The 17,078-nt window shown below is 41.1% G+C and overlaps 1 protein-coding gene across 3 annotated transcripts in view; it reads left to right on the top strand.

Moving 5' to 3' along the window:
* The window catches only part of PCNX1 (pecanex 1), a 181,838-nt gene extending 165,228 nt beyond the window's left edge, over positions 1–16,610 (top strand). For all 3 annotated transcript variants that reach the window (XM_060263208.1, XM_060263210.1, XM_060263209.1), the window contains 6 exons: positions 2,654–2,884; positions 9,042–9,316; positions 10,127–10,341; positions 11,025–11,464; positions 12,083–12,223; positions 16,427–16,610. In XM_060263208.1, coding sequence (XP_060119191.1) covers positions 2,654–2,884; positions 9,042–9,316; positions 10,127–10,341; positions 11,025–11,464; positions 12,083–12,223; positions 16,427–16,567 — 1,443 coding nt within the window. In that variant the 3' untranslated portion in view covers positions 16,568–16,610. The remainder of the gene's footprint in view (positions 1–2,653; positions 2,885–9,041; positions 9,317–10,126; positions 10,342–11,024; positions 11,465–12,082; positions 12,224–16,426) is intronic.
* The last annotated feature ends 468 nt before the right edge of the window (positions 16,611–17,078 follow it).

Below are 17,078 nucleotides of genomic sequence, written 5' to 3'. Positions count from 1 at the left end.
CCTCATGGCAGCTACTACCAATGTTCTGCGCTTCGTGAGGCTGAGGATGCAAATCCTTCAGCTCTGGTTCATCAGGAATTACAATCTGGTGAGAGACCTCCCGTCCAAGATTCTGCAAGTTCCTTCGCTGGTGCTTCGCTCTCTGGATTGGTGGAGAATGAAGTCCAATCTTTGCAGAGGAGCTTCATTTCATTTCTCCCTCCCCTCGCTCACGATAACAATGGATGCCTCACTGTGGGGATGAGGAGCGCACCTTGGAGATCTCTGCAAAGGCAGCCCATGGCTCCTGCCAATAGCTCGCCATCATATCAATTTCTTAGAGCTCATGGCAGTCCATCTGGCCTTGCGGTCGTTTCTACCCCTAATCTATGGTCAGACCATAGCTGTGATGTCGGACAACATGACAGCTGTCAGTTATATAAATCATCAAGGGGGGACTGTGTCCAGAAGGCTGTGTGCATTGGCAATGCAGTTTTGGGAGACTTGCATAGCTTCTCAGTCCTTCATTGTAGTCACCCACCTGCCCGGGGAGCTCAATATCAGACTCCCTGAGCAGGGGAGACGTCTCCCATCACGAATGGGAGATGAACTGGAGATACCTCAAACCTCTGTTCCGGGAGTGGGGTCATCCCAGAATTGCCATTGCCATGGCAAACACTCGGAAGTGCAAACAGTTCTGCTCCAGAGGAGGTATGGACCCAAGGTCCTTAGGGGACGGTCTTCTACTTCCATGAGCGGGCAAGTTCCTATGCCTGTTTCCGCCATTGCCTCTTCTCACCAGAGTGCTTCACAAATTGGCCCAGGAGCGTCCAGAGTGCATCCTAGTTGCTCCATGGTGGCCTTGACAGACTTGGTTTCCTGTCCTCCTAGCCATGGCAGGGGGGTGTCACCACAAGTTTCCGTCGGAACCGGATCTCCTTTTGGCTCAAGGTGGCCACCTGTTTCACCACGACATCCCTCACCTCAAATTGACGGGTTGGAAAGTCAGCTTCTAGAATTCTCTGACAGAGTGTAACATGTCATGTTGAACAGTAGAAAGCTGTCAACTCGCTGCTCGTATGCAGGAAAGTGGTCTAAGTTCCTGGCCTTTTTGAGGGACAAGGGTATTAATGGACGTTCTGCTGGTCTTGAGTTTGTGTTTGAGTTTTTACTATCTCTTGTTGATGCTGGACTTAATCATGCCTTGATTCGAGTATATTTGGCTGCCATCTCAGCTCATCACGACTCTGTGGATGGCGTATCGGTTTTTACACACCAGCATATAAAACGTTTTTTGAAGGGTCTTCTGTGGCTTCACCTGCCGTCTAAGGTTCCTCCTCCTGCTTGGGATCTGATGCTGGTCCTTGACCGGCTCTCGAGGCAGCCCTTTGAACCCTTGGCTACCTGCCCATTGCATCTTCTAGCCTGGAAGACTGCCTTCTTAGTGACCATCACTATGGCCAGAAGGGCAGGTGAGCTAGTGGCTCTGTGGTGCTCCATTTCTTTTCAGGATGATGGGGTGTCCTTGGCCCCGGACATCTCGTTCCTCCCTAAGGTGGTGTCTAGTTTCCATCTCAATTTGGAAGTGTTTCTGCCTACTTTTTACCCTTCTCCTTCTTCTGCGGAAGAAGGACGTCTGCAGGCCTTGGATGTTAAGAGGCCGTTGTTGTTTTTTGTGTATCGCACCAAGCCATTTAGGAAGGGTCCCAATTTATTTGTCTCCTATGCGGCCCCTAGGTTGGGTTTCAAGATCTCTACACAGAGGCTTTTTAAGTAGATCATGGAAGCCATTAAACTCTGCTGCCTGTTGGCTAAGCATCCCTTGCCAGGGCCGCTCCGTGCACATTCCACTAGGGCTATGGCTACATCCACAGCGTTTCTGAAGGGTGCTTCCTTGGCAGACATCTGTTTGGCTGCAACCTGGGCATCTCCTCATGTCTTCATGCGACATTATGCCCTGGATGTCCAGAAACATCGCAGAGCACAGCTGGGTGCCCTGGTCTTTCAAGCAGCTACTTCTGCATAACTGTCAGCTCCCTCCTCCAGGTAAACCTAGTTTGCTAATCTCCCATGAGTGTGAAGCACAGAGACCATGAAGAAGATAAACAGGTTGCCTACCTGTAACTAATGATCTTCTAATGGTCATCTGTGCATTCACACTACCCGCCCTCCTTCCCCTCTGCTGCCGGTCATGGTACTCTTGATAGGTGGCGGCGGGAAGGAACTGGTGGGATATTTGCGCCCACTTGGTGGGCATGCGCACTGGGGCTGTTGTGCATGTCTACCGGGGTCGGGCAGCAAAAAATCCCGGACTTTGGAGTTACCAATTGGGGATCGGCACTGGTGCTTCATCCCATGGGTGTGAATGCACAGATGACCACTCGAAGATCATCAGTCACAGGTAGGCAACCTGGTTTTTTTTGGGAGAGCTCTCTCAGCCCCACCCACCTCCCAGAGAGAAGAGCGGGATATAAATCTGCAGTCTTTTTCTTCTAATATATTTTGTAACTTTATACTATTTAAATATTACCTTTTAAAAAACTTTATAAAGTATGCATGGCTATCACTATACATTTTGGGCATTAGTCTGAATAGTGTTAATGTCTTTACAATGAAGTGCCTTGCTTTATATAACAAACACCCTGCTGAATAATCTGCTCACTGCTCTGTTTAGGATCATTTCACTTCTCCAGATGAATATGATGACCCTGCTGTTCTGTATGAAGCAATCACATCCCATGAACAAAATCTGGTTATTGCTCATGAGGGGGATCCTGCCTGGAGAAGTGCTGTCCTTTCCAATTCTCCCTCCTTGCTTGCCCTTCGCCATGTGATGGATGATGGTACCAATGAATACAAAATTATCATGCTGAACAAGCGCCATCTCATCTTTAGAGTTATTAAAGTAAGTGGGGAGGAGGGCTGATGTGTGATTTTTTTCAGATAATGATGGTGAAGCATTTTTAAAGCTAATTTGGTTGCAAAGGTTAGATTACTCCTTTTGCAGGTTTTTAATGCTACTGTGTGTAATACTTAAAGTGCTTTCTATCAAGCTAAAAAGAAAAGGGGTGGGTTAAAAGAAGAAAACTAACAATCAAAAAGAGTAACGCTAAGAATCCCAAAGCAGTATAAAGTTAAAGATAGCTGACATTGTTTTTAATATGTTGTGTTCTAGCTTACATTTTGTGCATGTACACATATATATATTAAATATGGTTGTGACTTGGCTTCCGGGATTAGGGAAATGGCGAGCTGACCTGTCTCTTTAACGGAGACAGACTGAAGCCTCTGTTTGGGGTAGGAAAAGGCTGTTTCTGGCCTTCTACCTACATCTCTCAGCTAGAGATTTGTCCAAGATATGCACAAGAACTCAGAAGGGGTTTACCTTGGCTGATAGAGAGCTCCGTTGGGGGCTCTTTTGAGGCTTTGAGGGGCCCCTGGAGAAGAGTGGCGTTTTCATCATCTACAGAGGCTTTCAGAGCCATTCAATTGGCATAAGCTTGGCAAGATCCTAATCTTTTTTGGGACTGGTGAACATCTGATAGTTGGAAAGATCGATGTTAAGCTGGATATCAGCGGAAAGGAACCAATTACAATCTTTCGCTCCGGAACTTTTTTAAAGCAAATAAAATAATTTTAGAAGGTGGGAAGGAGTGATTTAGAGAGAGAGGAAGAAGAAGAAAAGAAAGATTGAATTTTGGTCTTTGTTAAAAGAAGGATATTGTTAAAAACTGGGAAAGAAGTTATTGTTTGGATTACTTGCGGTCACTGAAGAATGTATCATCATCACAGCTTTGCATTCCCTACAAGCAAAACAGGAAGTACGTCAAAGATTGTGAGATTTGGATATCATTGAGAATGGGACTTGGTGCCTAGCAAAGTAGGAAGTAATAAGGGAAGAGAAACTAACAAAGATTGCGAGATTTGGATACCATTGGAAACGTGATTTCATTCCTAGCAAAGAAGGAAGTAATAAGAGAAGAGAGACAAACAAGAAAAAGGCCTACATTAGGATTTTTTACTATAGAGAAATTGCGTTGGCCATTTTGAAAAAAAATAAAACTTTTAAAATTAATATTTGAGCCTAGGAAGATCAAAGAACAGCAAAATTAGGCTCATTTAAAAGGGCAAATATTAAGCTATTGCATCTGATATTTGGATTTGGATTTTAAGACATAAATTTTCGTGGGTTATTTTCATGTCAGAATCAAAAGTAACATGTGCAAGAGTTCTTTCCTTGGAAAAAATGCAAGACCAACTAGAAGCAATGGAAGCTAGGATAATGAAAGGAGTTGAGAAGATGTTAATGGCTTGTAAAAAAGAACTTAAAAAAGACATTGGAGACCTTAAAAAGGAAATGGAAGGCTTTAAAAATGCGGTGGTGGTTAAGGAAAAAGTCCAGGATGTAGAGGAGAAAGTTAAAGTGCATGCTTCTACCTTGTTAAAGCTGCAAGAGAAGGCGACAATCCATGACTACAGACTGATGGAAACCCAAATTTGTCTGAGAGGAGTACCTGAGGAGGAGGGAACTGATTTAAAGGGATATATTGTGAAAATAATTGCTGACTTCTTGGAGGAAGATCCTGAAGGGACTAGAAATATGTATGACTTTATATATAGAGTCAACTCATATGCCAAGAACAAAAAACAGCCAAGAGATGTAGTCATAAGATTTATGACAAAAGAAATGGTAGGAAAAATCTTGAACCAAAGTTTTCAAAAGATTCTGACAGCAGGAGAGAGTAGAGTTAGAATAATGAAAGAGTTGCCAAGACAAGTGATAAATGACAGGAAATCTTAAAAGAAACTGACAGAGAAACTGCGTGTTAATGGAACAAGATACAGATGGATAATACTTGAAGGTTTGAGTTTTGAGCTACATGGAAGAAGGATTACAATTACGAATGCACATGAGCTGTGTAGTTTCTATGAACAGAATAAAGACTTTGCACCATAATGGATTACAAATTATTATCTTGGAATGTAAATGGACTAAATTCACTGCAAAAAAGGAAAGCAACATTTCATTGGATTAAAAAGCAAAATTGTAATATAATTAGTTTACAAGAAATCCATATACAACAAAAAGATTACAAATATTTATGGAATAAACAATTAGGATTGGAATTTTTTTCATTGGCGGAACAAAAGAAAAGGGGAGTGATTTTTTTATATTAATCAACAATTAGAACCAAAATTGATATTTAAAGACAAGGATGGAAGATATGTGGCGGTAGAGATAATGATAAATGCAAAGAAAATGTTATTAGGACTGTATGCACCAAATGGCACAAAAGATGCTTTTTTTCAAAGACATTACCTGACAGCTTGATGAAGTGACTTATGACCAGATATTGATGATGGGAGACTTTAACGGAACAATACAGAACAAAATGGATAGGTCTGGACAAAAAAGTAACAACAAGGAAGGAAAACTGCCAAAATCTTTTTTGAACTGGTTAAACAAGAAAATTTGGAAGATACCTGGAGAAAATTCAACTCGGAAGTAAGAGACTATACTTTTTTTTCAGTGAGACATAATACTTATTCCAGAATTGACATGTTATGGGGTACTAAAGATTTGGGCCTCATAACTAAAAAAGTAGAGATTTTACCAAATACAAGTGCTGATCATAACCCAATATTATGGATTACAAAATTGCAAAAAAACCCCCAAGAATATGGAGATTAAATGAAGATTTACTACAGAATAAAGAAATAGTGACATCTCTAGCCAACGAAACTAAAGCTTTCTTCCAAATAAATGATAAACAAAGAAGATATAGAATTTCAGACGGTTTGGGATGCTTATAAAGCAGTAATAAGAGGAATATTGATTACTTTGAATAATAAAGACAAGAGGGCAAAAGAAAAATAGATGCTGGACATTCAAAATGAAATAAAGAAAAAAGAAGGGGAACTGAGAAAAAGGCCAGGGAAAAATAAAATTATAAGGGAGATTACTATATTACAAACTCAAATGAGACATTTGATGAACAAAGAAATTAAATGGAATTTGAAAAATTGCAACAGAAATCTTTTGAGGATGCAAATAAGCCTGGAAAGTATTTAGCTTGGCAATTGAAGAAGAAAAGAGAAAGTAAAATTATTACTAAAATTGTGACTGGTGGAAGAGAGATAGTAGATCAAGAAGGAATAAAAAGAGAATTTTTAAGTATTATGCCAACTTATTTAAGGGTGTGAAAATAAAAAAAGAAAAGATTGAAGAGTACTTGCAAAATGTTAAATTAGCACCCTTAACGGAAAATTTTGAATTGAAAAAAATTGAAATTGATCAGCAATTAATGTAATGAAAATTAGTAAGGTACCTGGGCCAGATGGATATACAGCTAAATTAAAAAAAAAATTAAAGAAGAATCAATACCAAAATTACAAAAATTGATGAATATAAGAATAAAAGGGAAAATACCAAATACCTGGAAAGAAGCTGTAATTTTGTTGATACCTAAAGAAGATAGAAATGTCACGAATGTACAGAACTGTAGACCAATTTCATTATTAAATATTGATTATAAGATATACACAAGAATCCTGGCCGAACAACTTAAACAATATTTGATGAACTTTATAAAGGAAGATCAAGCAGGATTTCTCCCTAAAAGACAAGAGATAATATAAGAACAGTTGTAAATATTGTAGAATATTATGAAAAACATCCAGAGAAGGAAGTTGCATTATTCTTTGTGTATGCAGAGAAAACTTTTGATAATTTGAACTGGGACTTTATGTTTGCAGTTATGGAAAAGATAGAACTTGGAGAGCACTTTATAAGAATGATAAAAGCAATATATATGGAACAGAGGGCAAAGTTGTGTATAAATGCAGACTTTACAGATAATATGATGATTAGTAAAGGTACAAGACAGGGTTGTCCGCTTTCACCACTGTTGTTTATTATGACTCTCGAAATTTTACTGATACAAGTACAAGATGATAAAAAAATAGAAGGACTAAAAATCAGAGGATCTATTTACAAATATAGAGCATTTGCTGATGACATAATGTTTATAACTGAAAATCCTGTACAAGTAACACCTTTGTTGTTAACTAAGATACAAGAATATGGTGAATTGGTGGGACTTTATGTTAATAAAGAAAAGTCAAAACTTTTATGTAAAAATATGCAAGCAAACAAACAAAAGGAATTGCAGAGATTGACGGGATGTGAAGTTGCTTCCAAAGTAAAATATTTGGGCTTGGAGATAACAATGAAGAATATTGATTTGTTTAAAAATAACTATGAAAAGCTATGGCATAAGATGGATGAAGACTTGATGAAATGGAATAAACTTAATTTGACATTGTTGGGTAGAATAGCTGCAATTAAGATGAACATTTTGCTGAGAATAATGTATTTGTTTCAAACTATTCCGATTGTGAAAGATAGTAAACAATTCAATAAATGGCAAAGGAAGATTTCAGAATTTGTCTGGGCTGGGAAGAAACCAAGGATTAAAATAAAAATTTTAACAGATGCTAAAGAGAGAGGAGGATTCCAGCTACCAGGCTTAAAAATATATCATGATGCAGTTTGCTTAGTATGGATAAAAGATTGGGTGATGCTGTCAAATAAAAAACTTTTAATGTTGGAAGGTCATGGAAATAAATTCGGCTGGCACACTTACATGTACTATGGGAAGAAAAAAAATGGGTGTTTTTTTTCTTTCACCATTATATAAGAAATAATCTGTTAAATACATGGATGAAGTATAAGAAGTATGGTGATGAGAGAAAGCCATTATGGATAGTGCCAGAAGAAGTGATAAAAATAACAGCTAAGACCGATGAAGAAAGACGGTTGTCTTACAATCAACTATTAAAAATACAAAGTGGTAAAATAGAATTGAAATCCGTGGAGGAGTTGAAAAACAAATATGATTGGTTTCAAATGCAACAAATAAAGAGCCTGGTGGAAAATGATATTAAAGCTGAAGGAATAAGACGAGAGCAAACAGAAATGGAGAAAGTTCTGCTTGGAGATAATGAAAAATTAATTTCAAAAATATATGTTACTCTTAAAATGGTCTACGGAAGATGAAGTAGTAAAATCTCAAATGATTAAATGGGCAATCAATGTAAATAAAGAAATACAGATGGATACATGGGAATATCTTTGGAAGAACTCTATGAAACTTTCAACATGTCAGAGTATTAAAGAGAACTGTTTTAAAATGATGTACGGATGGTATATGTCCCCTAAAAAGTTGGCAAAGATGAACAATAAGATGCCAGATAGATGTTGGAAATGTAAAAAACATGAAGGTTCTTTCTACCATATGTGGTGGACTTGCGAAAGAGCAAAAAAGTATTGGCAGATGATGCAACAAGAAATTTCTAAGATCTTGGGATATGAATTTAAGAAAGTAGCAGAAACCTTTCTGTTGGGATTACAAATGGAAACATTTCCAAAAGAAGATAGAACTTTGATTTGGTACTTGCTTTCAGCGGCTAGGACATTGTATGCGCAGTTATGGAAGCAAGAAAAAATACCAGAAAAATGGGATTGGATTACAAAAGTAATAACATGGAGTGAGATGGATAAACTAACAAGAATCTTAAGAGACTATGATTTGGAAGTTATAGAAAGGAGTGGAAAAAGTTTAGAGGTTATGTAGAAAAACAATGGAAAATAAAAGGACATTGGACAATTTTTTTTAATAATGATTAAGTATTAGAAAAAAGAAGAACATGAATCTAGGCTTATATGGTTCATATGGTTTAAGGGTACCTTAAGGGTACCTTTTATAACATCGGCAGGAATCAAGTAACCGGGGGGGGGGGGGGGGGATTTAGAAAATAGCATATGGGGAAGATAAAAAAAAGTTATTAATGGATAATGTTACCATATGTTATTAATAAAATTATTTAAACATAAATATGGTTGTGACTTAATATCTCATGTGAACTTTTTACTGAAACTACCTGAGTAAAATAAGACTCAAAACATTATTAGCTGGAGCTTTTATAACAGAGTTTGAGAATCCCTAATATACAGTGGCACTGTTTGTCTATTCTGAGTTTTCACTGTCTTACTCTTGCAGGTAAATAAAGAGTGTGTACGTGGTCTTTGGGCTGGGCAACAACAGGAGCTGGTCTTCTTGCGTAATCGGAATCCAGAAAGAGGAAGCATCCAAAATGCAAAGCAAGCTTTGAGGAACATGATAAACTCTTCTTGTGATCAGCCTATTGGCTACCCAATTTATGTCTCTCCTCTAACTACTTCTTACTCAGACAGTCATGACCAGCTCAAACAGATTCTTGGAGGTGCTATCAGTTTGGGAAACATCAGGAACTTTATAGTATCAACATGGCACAGGTGAGTTGTGCAAGCAATCTCCAGGGAGCATCTAGACTCGGTGTGTTCTGCTGCATCAGTCTTAAAACTTAGCATAGAATTTTGTGCTAGACTTTGCTGCTTTTTGTAGCCAGTGGTTCCTGCTGGAACATGGGAATGCCATCATTTTAGAAAAGTAAAAATCCAATTCCACTCATCTTGTCAATTTGAGTTTTATATGTAGTCTAATTATTCATTTTTAAAACTTCCTGTAAATGAAAGGGTAGTGCCCAGAGATTACATGAAATAGTCTTTTCCTGAGTCAGACCTTTATTCTGTCAAGGTTAGTATTGTCTACTGTGACTGGCAGCAGCTCATCAGGATCTTGGGTAGAGGTTGGATCTCAGCTCTGTCAATAACTTGTTCGTTTGAGCTTATAATACTTATTTTCTGTGTAAAATGAATTAATCAGACTTCACAAGTTCAGCTAGAGTTACTGGAATGTACCTACATAAAACTGGAACTCCGTAGTCTTTATCACAGATAAAGCTAAACATTTTCACAGTTGTATGAGGTTCCACTTTTATAGCATTTGAACACACAAAATATTACATGGATGCTGGATTTTTGCAGGTTGTATATATTGAAGAAATACTCCATGACAATATTTTCTGTGTTACTTCAAGTAAAATAAAGGTGCGATTCTGCCAGAAATAGTATCTTGTGTCACAGCATTTTCAGCAACCAATACAGGAAGAGCAAGAAAATATGCAACACGGTAGCATTGAGATACCAGCGAAGTTTTACTGTCATTTACAGAGGCTGTTTTTGTTGCATTTCCGTCTTCTACAGGTTAAGAAAAGGCTGTGGTGCTGGTTGCAACAGTGGGGGAAACATTGAAGATTCAGATGCTGGAGGTGGAGCTTCCTGCACAAGTAACAGCGCAACTGCTAATGACTCTCAAAGCAGCGTTTTTCAAGGTGGGGGAGGAGGAAACAACATGACTGCTGGGCAGGGATCTGGAGCAGGACTGCACCCTCCTGTCACATCTCACCCTGCAACTTTAGGTACAACCAAATTAGTTTATGAGAGAGTGCACATTTTGAATATATTTCTGCTCTAAGCACACTGTGTTACAGTACCCTTTGAAATACAGTGATCAGAATAGTACTTAGTATGATGCAACAGCACCGTAGATATATTCCAAGAGTATTATGATAACAGGTAACCAGTCTCTTTCATACTAGCCCTAACATAAAATTTGCCTTTTTTAGTCACTGACACAACATTTTTATTAAATTATCCACCATGATCCCAAGATTTATTTTCTGATCAGTCACTGCAGTTCTGACACCTTTGTATATCAATGAAGTTTGATTTTTTTCTTGCTTCAGTACACATCATTTTACATTTACTTACACTGAACTTCATTTACCACATGATGACACACAACATAGTTTAAGCCTTGATGTGATAACTCTAACATGTACAAGCTCCAAGAGAAATTTAACATGTTGAAGTTGTGCTCATTTTTTCAGATGGCTTACCCAAGTGTCTGAATGAAAGTTTTATCAGTTGTTGCTACTTCCTGAAGATACAAAATTAACTCACAATTTGATTTTATGAAAAACATGTCTAAACACCAGGTAGCTCTTTCCAATTTGTCCATCAAGATAGATCAAGAAACAATTCTATATCAAAAGCTTGAAATCAAGCATAATGCTCTTGTGTTCATGTATGTATTTTTCAGGTACCAGCCACAGTGCTCATTCGGTGCAATCCAGCCTTGTCAGACATTCCCCTGCACGTGCCTCAGTTGCCAGCCAGTCCTCTTACTGCTACAGCAGTCGTCATTCATCCCTCCGCACATCTGCTACTGGCTTTGTGCCTTGTCGACGCTCTTCCACCAGCCAGCTCTCCCTTCGTAACCTTCCATCATCCATCCAGTCGCGTCTGTCCATGGTGAACCAGTTGGAACCCCTTAGCCAGACAGGTGTTGTCAACGTACAGCATGGCCTACCCTCTTCTAGCAGTTCGAGCCAAAGCATCCCTGCCTGCAAACAGCATGCCCTTGTTGGCTTTCTAGGGACAGATGGAGTGAATAATGTTCCCGATGCACAGCCAGGCACTAACACAAGCCCTGTAAACCAGACACAAACCAAAAGGGATGATGTTATTTACAGAATCCAGGTGAATTAATCTGAGGAACAGATCTTGTTTCTTTAAAGCCAGCTGCTATTACTGGGCCCAGCATGTTAATTTTTTAAAAATACACTGCACTTACAGTAATACAGTATTGTAGAGTGTGAAAAACCAGTAGACATAAATGTACATCTGCTACTTAGACGTACACCGTAGTATTCTTAGTATGCAGGTGCAATACAGTTGGTGAGACAGGCTTTTTATTTTTAGTTTAACAGAAAAAATACATCCATGCCTTTCATCTCTTTGACTGTGAAGTGATGAATATGAAATCTCTCAGCACACATTTTTTGGTACACAAAATAATGCTGAGTTACTAGCCTGTGTTTATGGTTTAGGAAGGGTCAGCAATTTGTTGTAATATAGTACTCTGAAGAAGCGCTGGGGCAACTTTCCTAATGTCTAAATCTAGTTAGCCAGAGCTTTGAATTGTAGCAACAAAAACTGGCTCTGTCTTTGCAGTCTGAAATGGAACAGTCACAGCAGGGCAGCAGCCTGCTATTTCTGAGTTTGTAAATTAGCCCATATTATCTAACTGAAGAGGAAGGAGGGTTCAGTTTCCCTTTCAATCGATTGTTTCAATATTGTCAGCTGTTTTTGTTGCAGATAATGGATCCCAGCCAGGTATTGGAAGGAATCAATTTATCCAAAAGAAAAGAACTGCTGTGGCCAGATGAAACAATTAGGCTAAAAGCTGGAAGGAACAGCTGGAAAGACTGGACTCCTCAGGAAGGCATGGAAGGCCATGTGAGTTTCACTTCAGAGCAGATGTTTGTAACAAAGCCCATTTTGAACATACAGCTCAGCTGGTACAGAGGTTTAAGCCTATGAATATTCCATGTTGAAAATGTTAAATTGTGCATCAAGAAAAGCTCAGTTCTATAATCTGTAAAGTTATGAGGAAAAGCACAATAAATATGAAGATATTATTATAATTCTGCTTCTGCAACAAAGGAGCTAACTAGTAAGAAGCTATTGTAAGGCATTGTAGCCCCACCCTTTGAGTACAGATAATTATACAGAGCTGTTCCACCAGGCCTTTGGTTGAAGCAGCAGATGTCTTCACCATCTCAGCCTCCCCAGTTCCCTGCCCATATCATAAGCCTAACCTGCTAACATCTAACAGGAGGCATACTGGACTGCTCTGGAGCAATGTATGTTTCTTTGCTGCCATCTTGCTCTCTTTAATTGCTTTATTTAACTGTTTTTTAATTATATAGCTTTGTATTTTATTTATGTCACAAGCTGCCCTGAGCCCTCCATGGGACTGGGATACAAGTGCAGTAAATAAATAAATAAAATTATACCTGAGCCCACAATCCCTCCGTTTCCAAAACTTCTGTAGGCATCTTCTATATGCCTTCAAACTAAACTTCTCAGCTATAAGGGCTAAGGAGAAAAAATGAAACCTGAGACTCACCAGATCTGCACCCAATACCAAGTTTCATATTTGGCAAGTGAGATCACAGAACATGCTTTGGCCTGGCTTTAGTGCTTTATTGAGTCAGATTGGACACTTGTACACTTACTTGGAAAAATACATTTCTAATAATAATAATAATAATAAATTTATTTTTATATCCCGCCCTCCCCCGCCAAAGGCAGGCTCAGGGCGGCTAACACGACATGGTATATACCATGATTACAGTAAAATACAATATTATTACAAACAATTAGACAGTTAAAACAAATAAATTACATTCATAAGTTAAGTTAAAATTAAATCAGTAGTTAAACCGTTATGAGTTCTAAGTTTCAGTGCTACAATTCAGTTGTATATAAGAAGGCTAGATGTCATTTCCCGGGTTTCATCTTAACGCGAGCTCGAAGAGGGCAGTTTTGCAGGCCCTGCGGAACTGATTTAGGTCCCGCAGGGCTCGCACCTCTTCTGGAAGTTGATTCCACCATTGGGGAGCCATTGTTGAGAAGGCTTGCTCCCTCGTTGATTTCAATCTAACCTCCCTTGGTCCAGGGACTTTTAAAAGATTTTGAGAACTAGATCTCAGTGCTCTCTGAGGAACATATGGGGAGAGGCGGTCCCTACGGTAGGCAAGTCCTCGGCCATATAGGGCTTTAAAGGTAATAACCAGCACCTTATAGCAGACTCGGTACACAATTGGCAGCCAGTGCAGGTCCCGCAGCCTAGGCTGCACATGTTCCCACCGAGGTAGTCCCACTAACAGCCTGGCTGCTGCATTCTGCACTAGCTGCAGTTTCCGCGTTCGGTATAAGGGCAGCCCCATGTAGAGGGCATTACAGTAGTCTAGCCTCGAGGTGACCGTTACATGGATCACAGTTGCCAGGTCTCTACGTTCCAGGAAGGGGGCCAACTGCCTCGCCCTCCTAAGGTGGAAGAAGGCGGATTTAGCAGTGGCAGCTATCTGGGCCTCCATTGTCAAGGAAGGCTCCAGTAGCACTCCCAAGCTCTTGACCCTGCGCACTGGAATCAGTGATGCACCGTCAAAGGCTGGTAGGGAGATCTCCTCTCCTGGCCCGTCGCGACCTACGCAAAGGACCTCGGTCTTCGCTGGATTCAGCTTCAACCCACTCAGCCTGATCCAATCCGCCACGGCTTGCAACACACGGTCCAGATTTATAGGGACATCGTCAGTCCGGCCGTCCATCAATAGATAAAGCTGGGTGTCATCAGCATACTGGTGACAACCCAGCCCATACCTCCGGACAATCTGGGCAAGGGGGCGCATGTAGATGTTAAATAACATCGGGGAGAGAACTGCCCCCTTAGGCACCCCACAATTAAGTGGGTGTCTCTGGGACAGCTCTCCTCCAATTGCCACCCTTTGTCCCCGATCTTCGAGGAAGGAGGAGAGCCACTGTAAGGCTAGCCCCCGAATTCCTGCATCGGCGAGGCGGCGGGTCAGCAGCCGGTGGTCGACCATATCGAACACCGCCGACAGGTCTAACAACAGCAATACAGCCGAGCCGCCTCGATCCAGATGTCGCCGGAGGTCATCCATGAGGGCGACCAGAACTGTCTCCGTCCCATGGCCCGGGCGAAAGCCGGACTGATAAGGGTCTAAGGTGGAAGTGTCATCCAGGAAATCCTGCAACTGCAACGCTACAGCCCTCTCTATAATTTTGCCCAAAAAGGGCAAATTTGAGACCGGCCAGTAATGAGCCAATTTGGCCGGGTCTGATGTAGCCTTTTTCAGGAGAGGGTGGACCACTGCCTCTTTCAGGGGTGTTGGAAAGAGACCCTCTGAAAGAGATCTATTTACGATGTCCCGTATAGGACATCGTAGCTCCTCCTGGCAAGCCTTAATTAGCCAGGAGGGGCATGGGTCCAGATCACAGGTCGTAGGGCGTGCAGTGGCAAGAATTCTGTCGACTTCCTCCAAGCTGAGTGGGTCAAAGCAGTCCAGGATCAAACTAGAAGACATGCATTGGGTCTCGAGTTCACTTACTGTATCTAAGTTGGCAGGGCAGTCGTGGCGGAGCGACTGGATCTTATCTGTAAAAAATTTCGCAAAAGCCTCACAGCCAATCTCCAATTCCTTAACGTTTGGATTGCCTTGTGGCAATGTAGTAAAGTTTCGAATTACCCTAAACAATTGTGCCGGGCGCGAATTTGCAGATGCAATCTTGGCCGCAAAGTATGTTTTCTTTGCGGCTTTGACTGCCATCTCATAGGACTTCATAAACTTCCTATAAGAAGTTCTAGCCGCTTCGTCATGGGTACGCCACCATTGCCTCTCTAGCCGTCTGAGACCTTGTTTCAGCTGGCGTAACTCCGAGGTATACCACGGGGCCAGCCTAATCCGAGGTCGTAGAGGACGTCGAGGAGCGATCTCGTCGATGGCCCTAGAGAGCCGGGTGTTCCAAGTCTCAACTAGGTCATCGAGGGAATCGCTAGAGGGCCAGGAGTCCCGCAGAGTCATTTGGAACCGTTATGGGTCCATCTGGCTCCGCGGGCGAGCCATAATACGCTCGTCGCCTAAACAGGTTTGGGGTGGCATATCTATACGAGCCCTGAGGGCGAAGTGGTCCGACCATGGCACCGCTTCAGTGGTTATATCGTCCACTATAACCCCAGCCACAAAGATCAGGTCTAACGTGTGCCCGGCCTGGTGAGTGGGGGCTGTAACAAATTGAGAGAGGCCTAGCGTTGCCATGGAAGACACTAGGTCCGTCGCCTGACTGGAGGCCGGGTCATCAGCATGGACGTTGAAGTCACCCAGGATTACCAACCTTGGGTGCTCCAGCGCCCAGCCTGTCGCCGCCTCGAGCAGGGACGGTAAGGCGCTAGCTGGTGCGTTAGGCGTCCGGTACACCAGCCAGATCGCCAACCCCTCTCCAGCCTCCCACGCCAGACCGGCACTTTCAATACCCTCGATCCTTGGGGCCGGGAGCGCTCTGAAGGAGTAAGCCTCTCGTATAAATAATGCCACTCCTCCCCCCCGCCCGCTAGTCCATGATTGGTGGAAGACTGAATAGCCTGGGGGAGCTGTTTGTGAGAGGGCTACCGTATCACCCTCTTGGTTCCAGGTTTCAGTCACACAAGCCAGGTCCATGTCCTGCTCGAGTAAAAACTCTCAAAGGACTGAGGTCTTGTTGTTGATGGACCTGGCGTCCATCTACAGTGAGTGTATGTAGTTGGTATAAATTTGGTATAAATTTGAAACTACACAGTGCACAAAAGCAGCTCTTTTCTGTCCTCTGTTCCTTTGTATATATTCTCAGGTCTTAATGCTTTTCTAGAGATTTGTTCCACTACCACAACTAGTGGAAGATATCTTAGTATGCACTATTCAGACAGTTGTTCCAGTTTTACAACAGATACACCTGAAGAGCAGGTGAGAAAATACATTCCTCCTCCTCCTCCACTATGCATGTGGAAGAAATCCAGGTCATGGTCTTATTGTAGAAGAGTGGTGAAAGTTTGCACTTGCGTGTCTGAAACTGAAATCTTTCTGTGTGGTCTACCTTTAGGTGATTCACCGCTGGGTGCCTTGCAGCAGAGATCCAGGGAGCAGATCCCACATAGACAAAACCATCCTGCTGGTCCAAATTGAAGACAAATATGTTGCTGTGATTGAAACTGGAGTCCTAGAACTCGGAGCTGAAGTGTGAACTGCTTTGACAGTTAACTTCTCATCACTCGTTTCTTTAAAAATTTAGAGCTAAGGAGGGGTTCTCATGAAGATTTCTCCTAAAACTTTAAACTCTGTTCAAGTAATAGAGGAGGACTTAAACCAAGTGGGCATGTATCAGCCTCTGGCTCAGAATAAGTAAGAGAGTTTCTTTTTGGTATTTTTCAAATTAGCTACTGAGGAAAACGTTTTGCATGAAGGGTAAACATGACATACCTTTTGTTTTATCCTTCGTTTTATGCATTGCAATGCTTTAAAACCCCCAACATTTTTCCGTTTTAAAATGAAAACATTCTCATTTTTCTAAATGTTTTGCCAAAAGCTGCCATGTTTTATCAGAAAAATATGGATTCCATTAGTTTTTCAAGCAACTGAATGGTGTACAAGCGAAGTTAATAAAAAAGGAAGGATCATACGAGGCAGAAACAATCAGATTTAAAGATTCTCATTCCTTGTGAGTCAGAACTTCAGTAAGAAACTGCACTAATTTT

Source organism: Heteronotia binoei, chromosome 21 (assembly GCF_032191835.1).
Source record: "Heteronotia binoei isolate CCM8104 ecotype False Entrance Well chromosome 21, APGP_CSIRO_Hbin_v1, whole genome shotgun sequence".
Lineage (NCBI taxonomy): Eukaryota > Metazoa > Chordata > Lepidosauria > Squamata > Gekkonidae > Heteronotia > Heteronotia binoei.
This window is presented reverse-complemented; position numbering and strand designations above follow the sequence as displayed.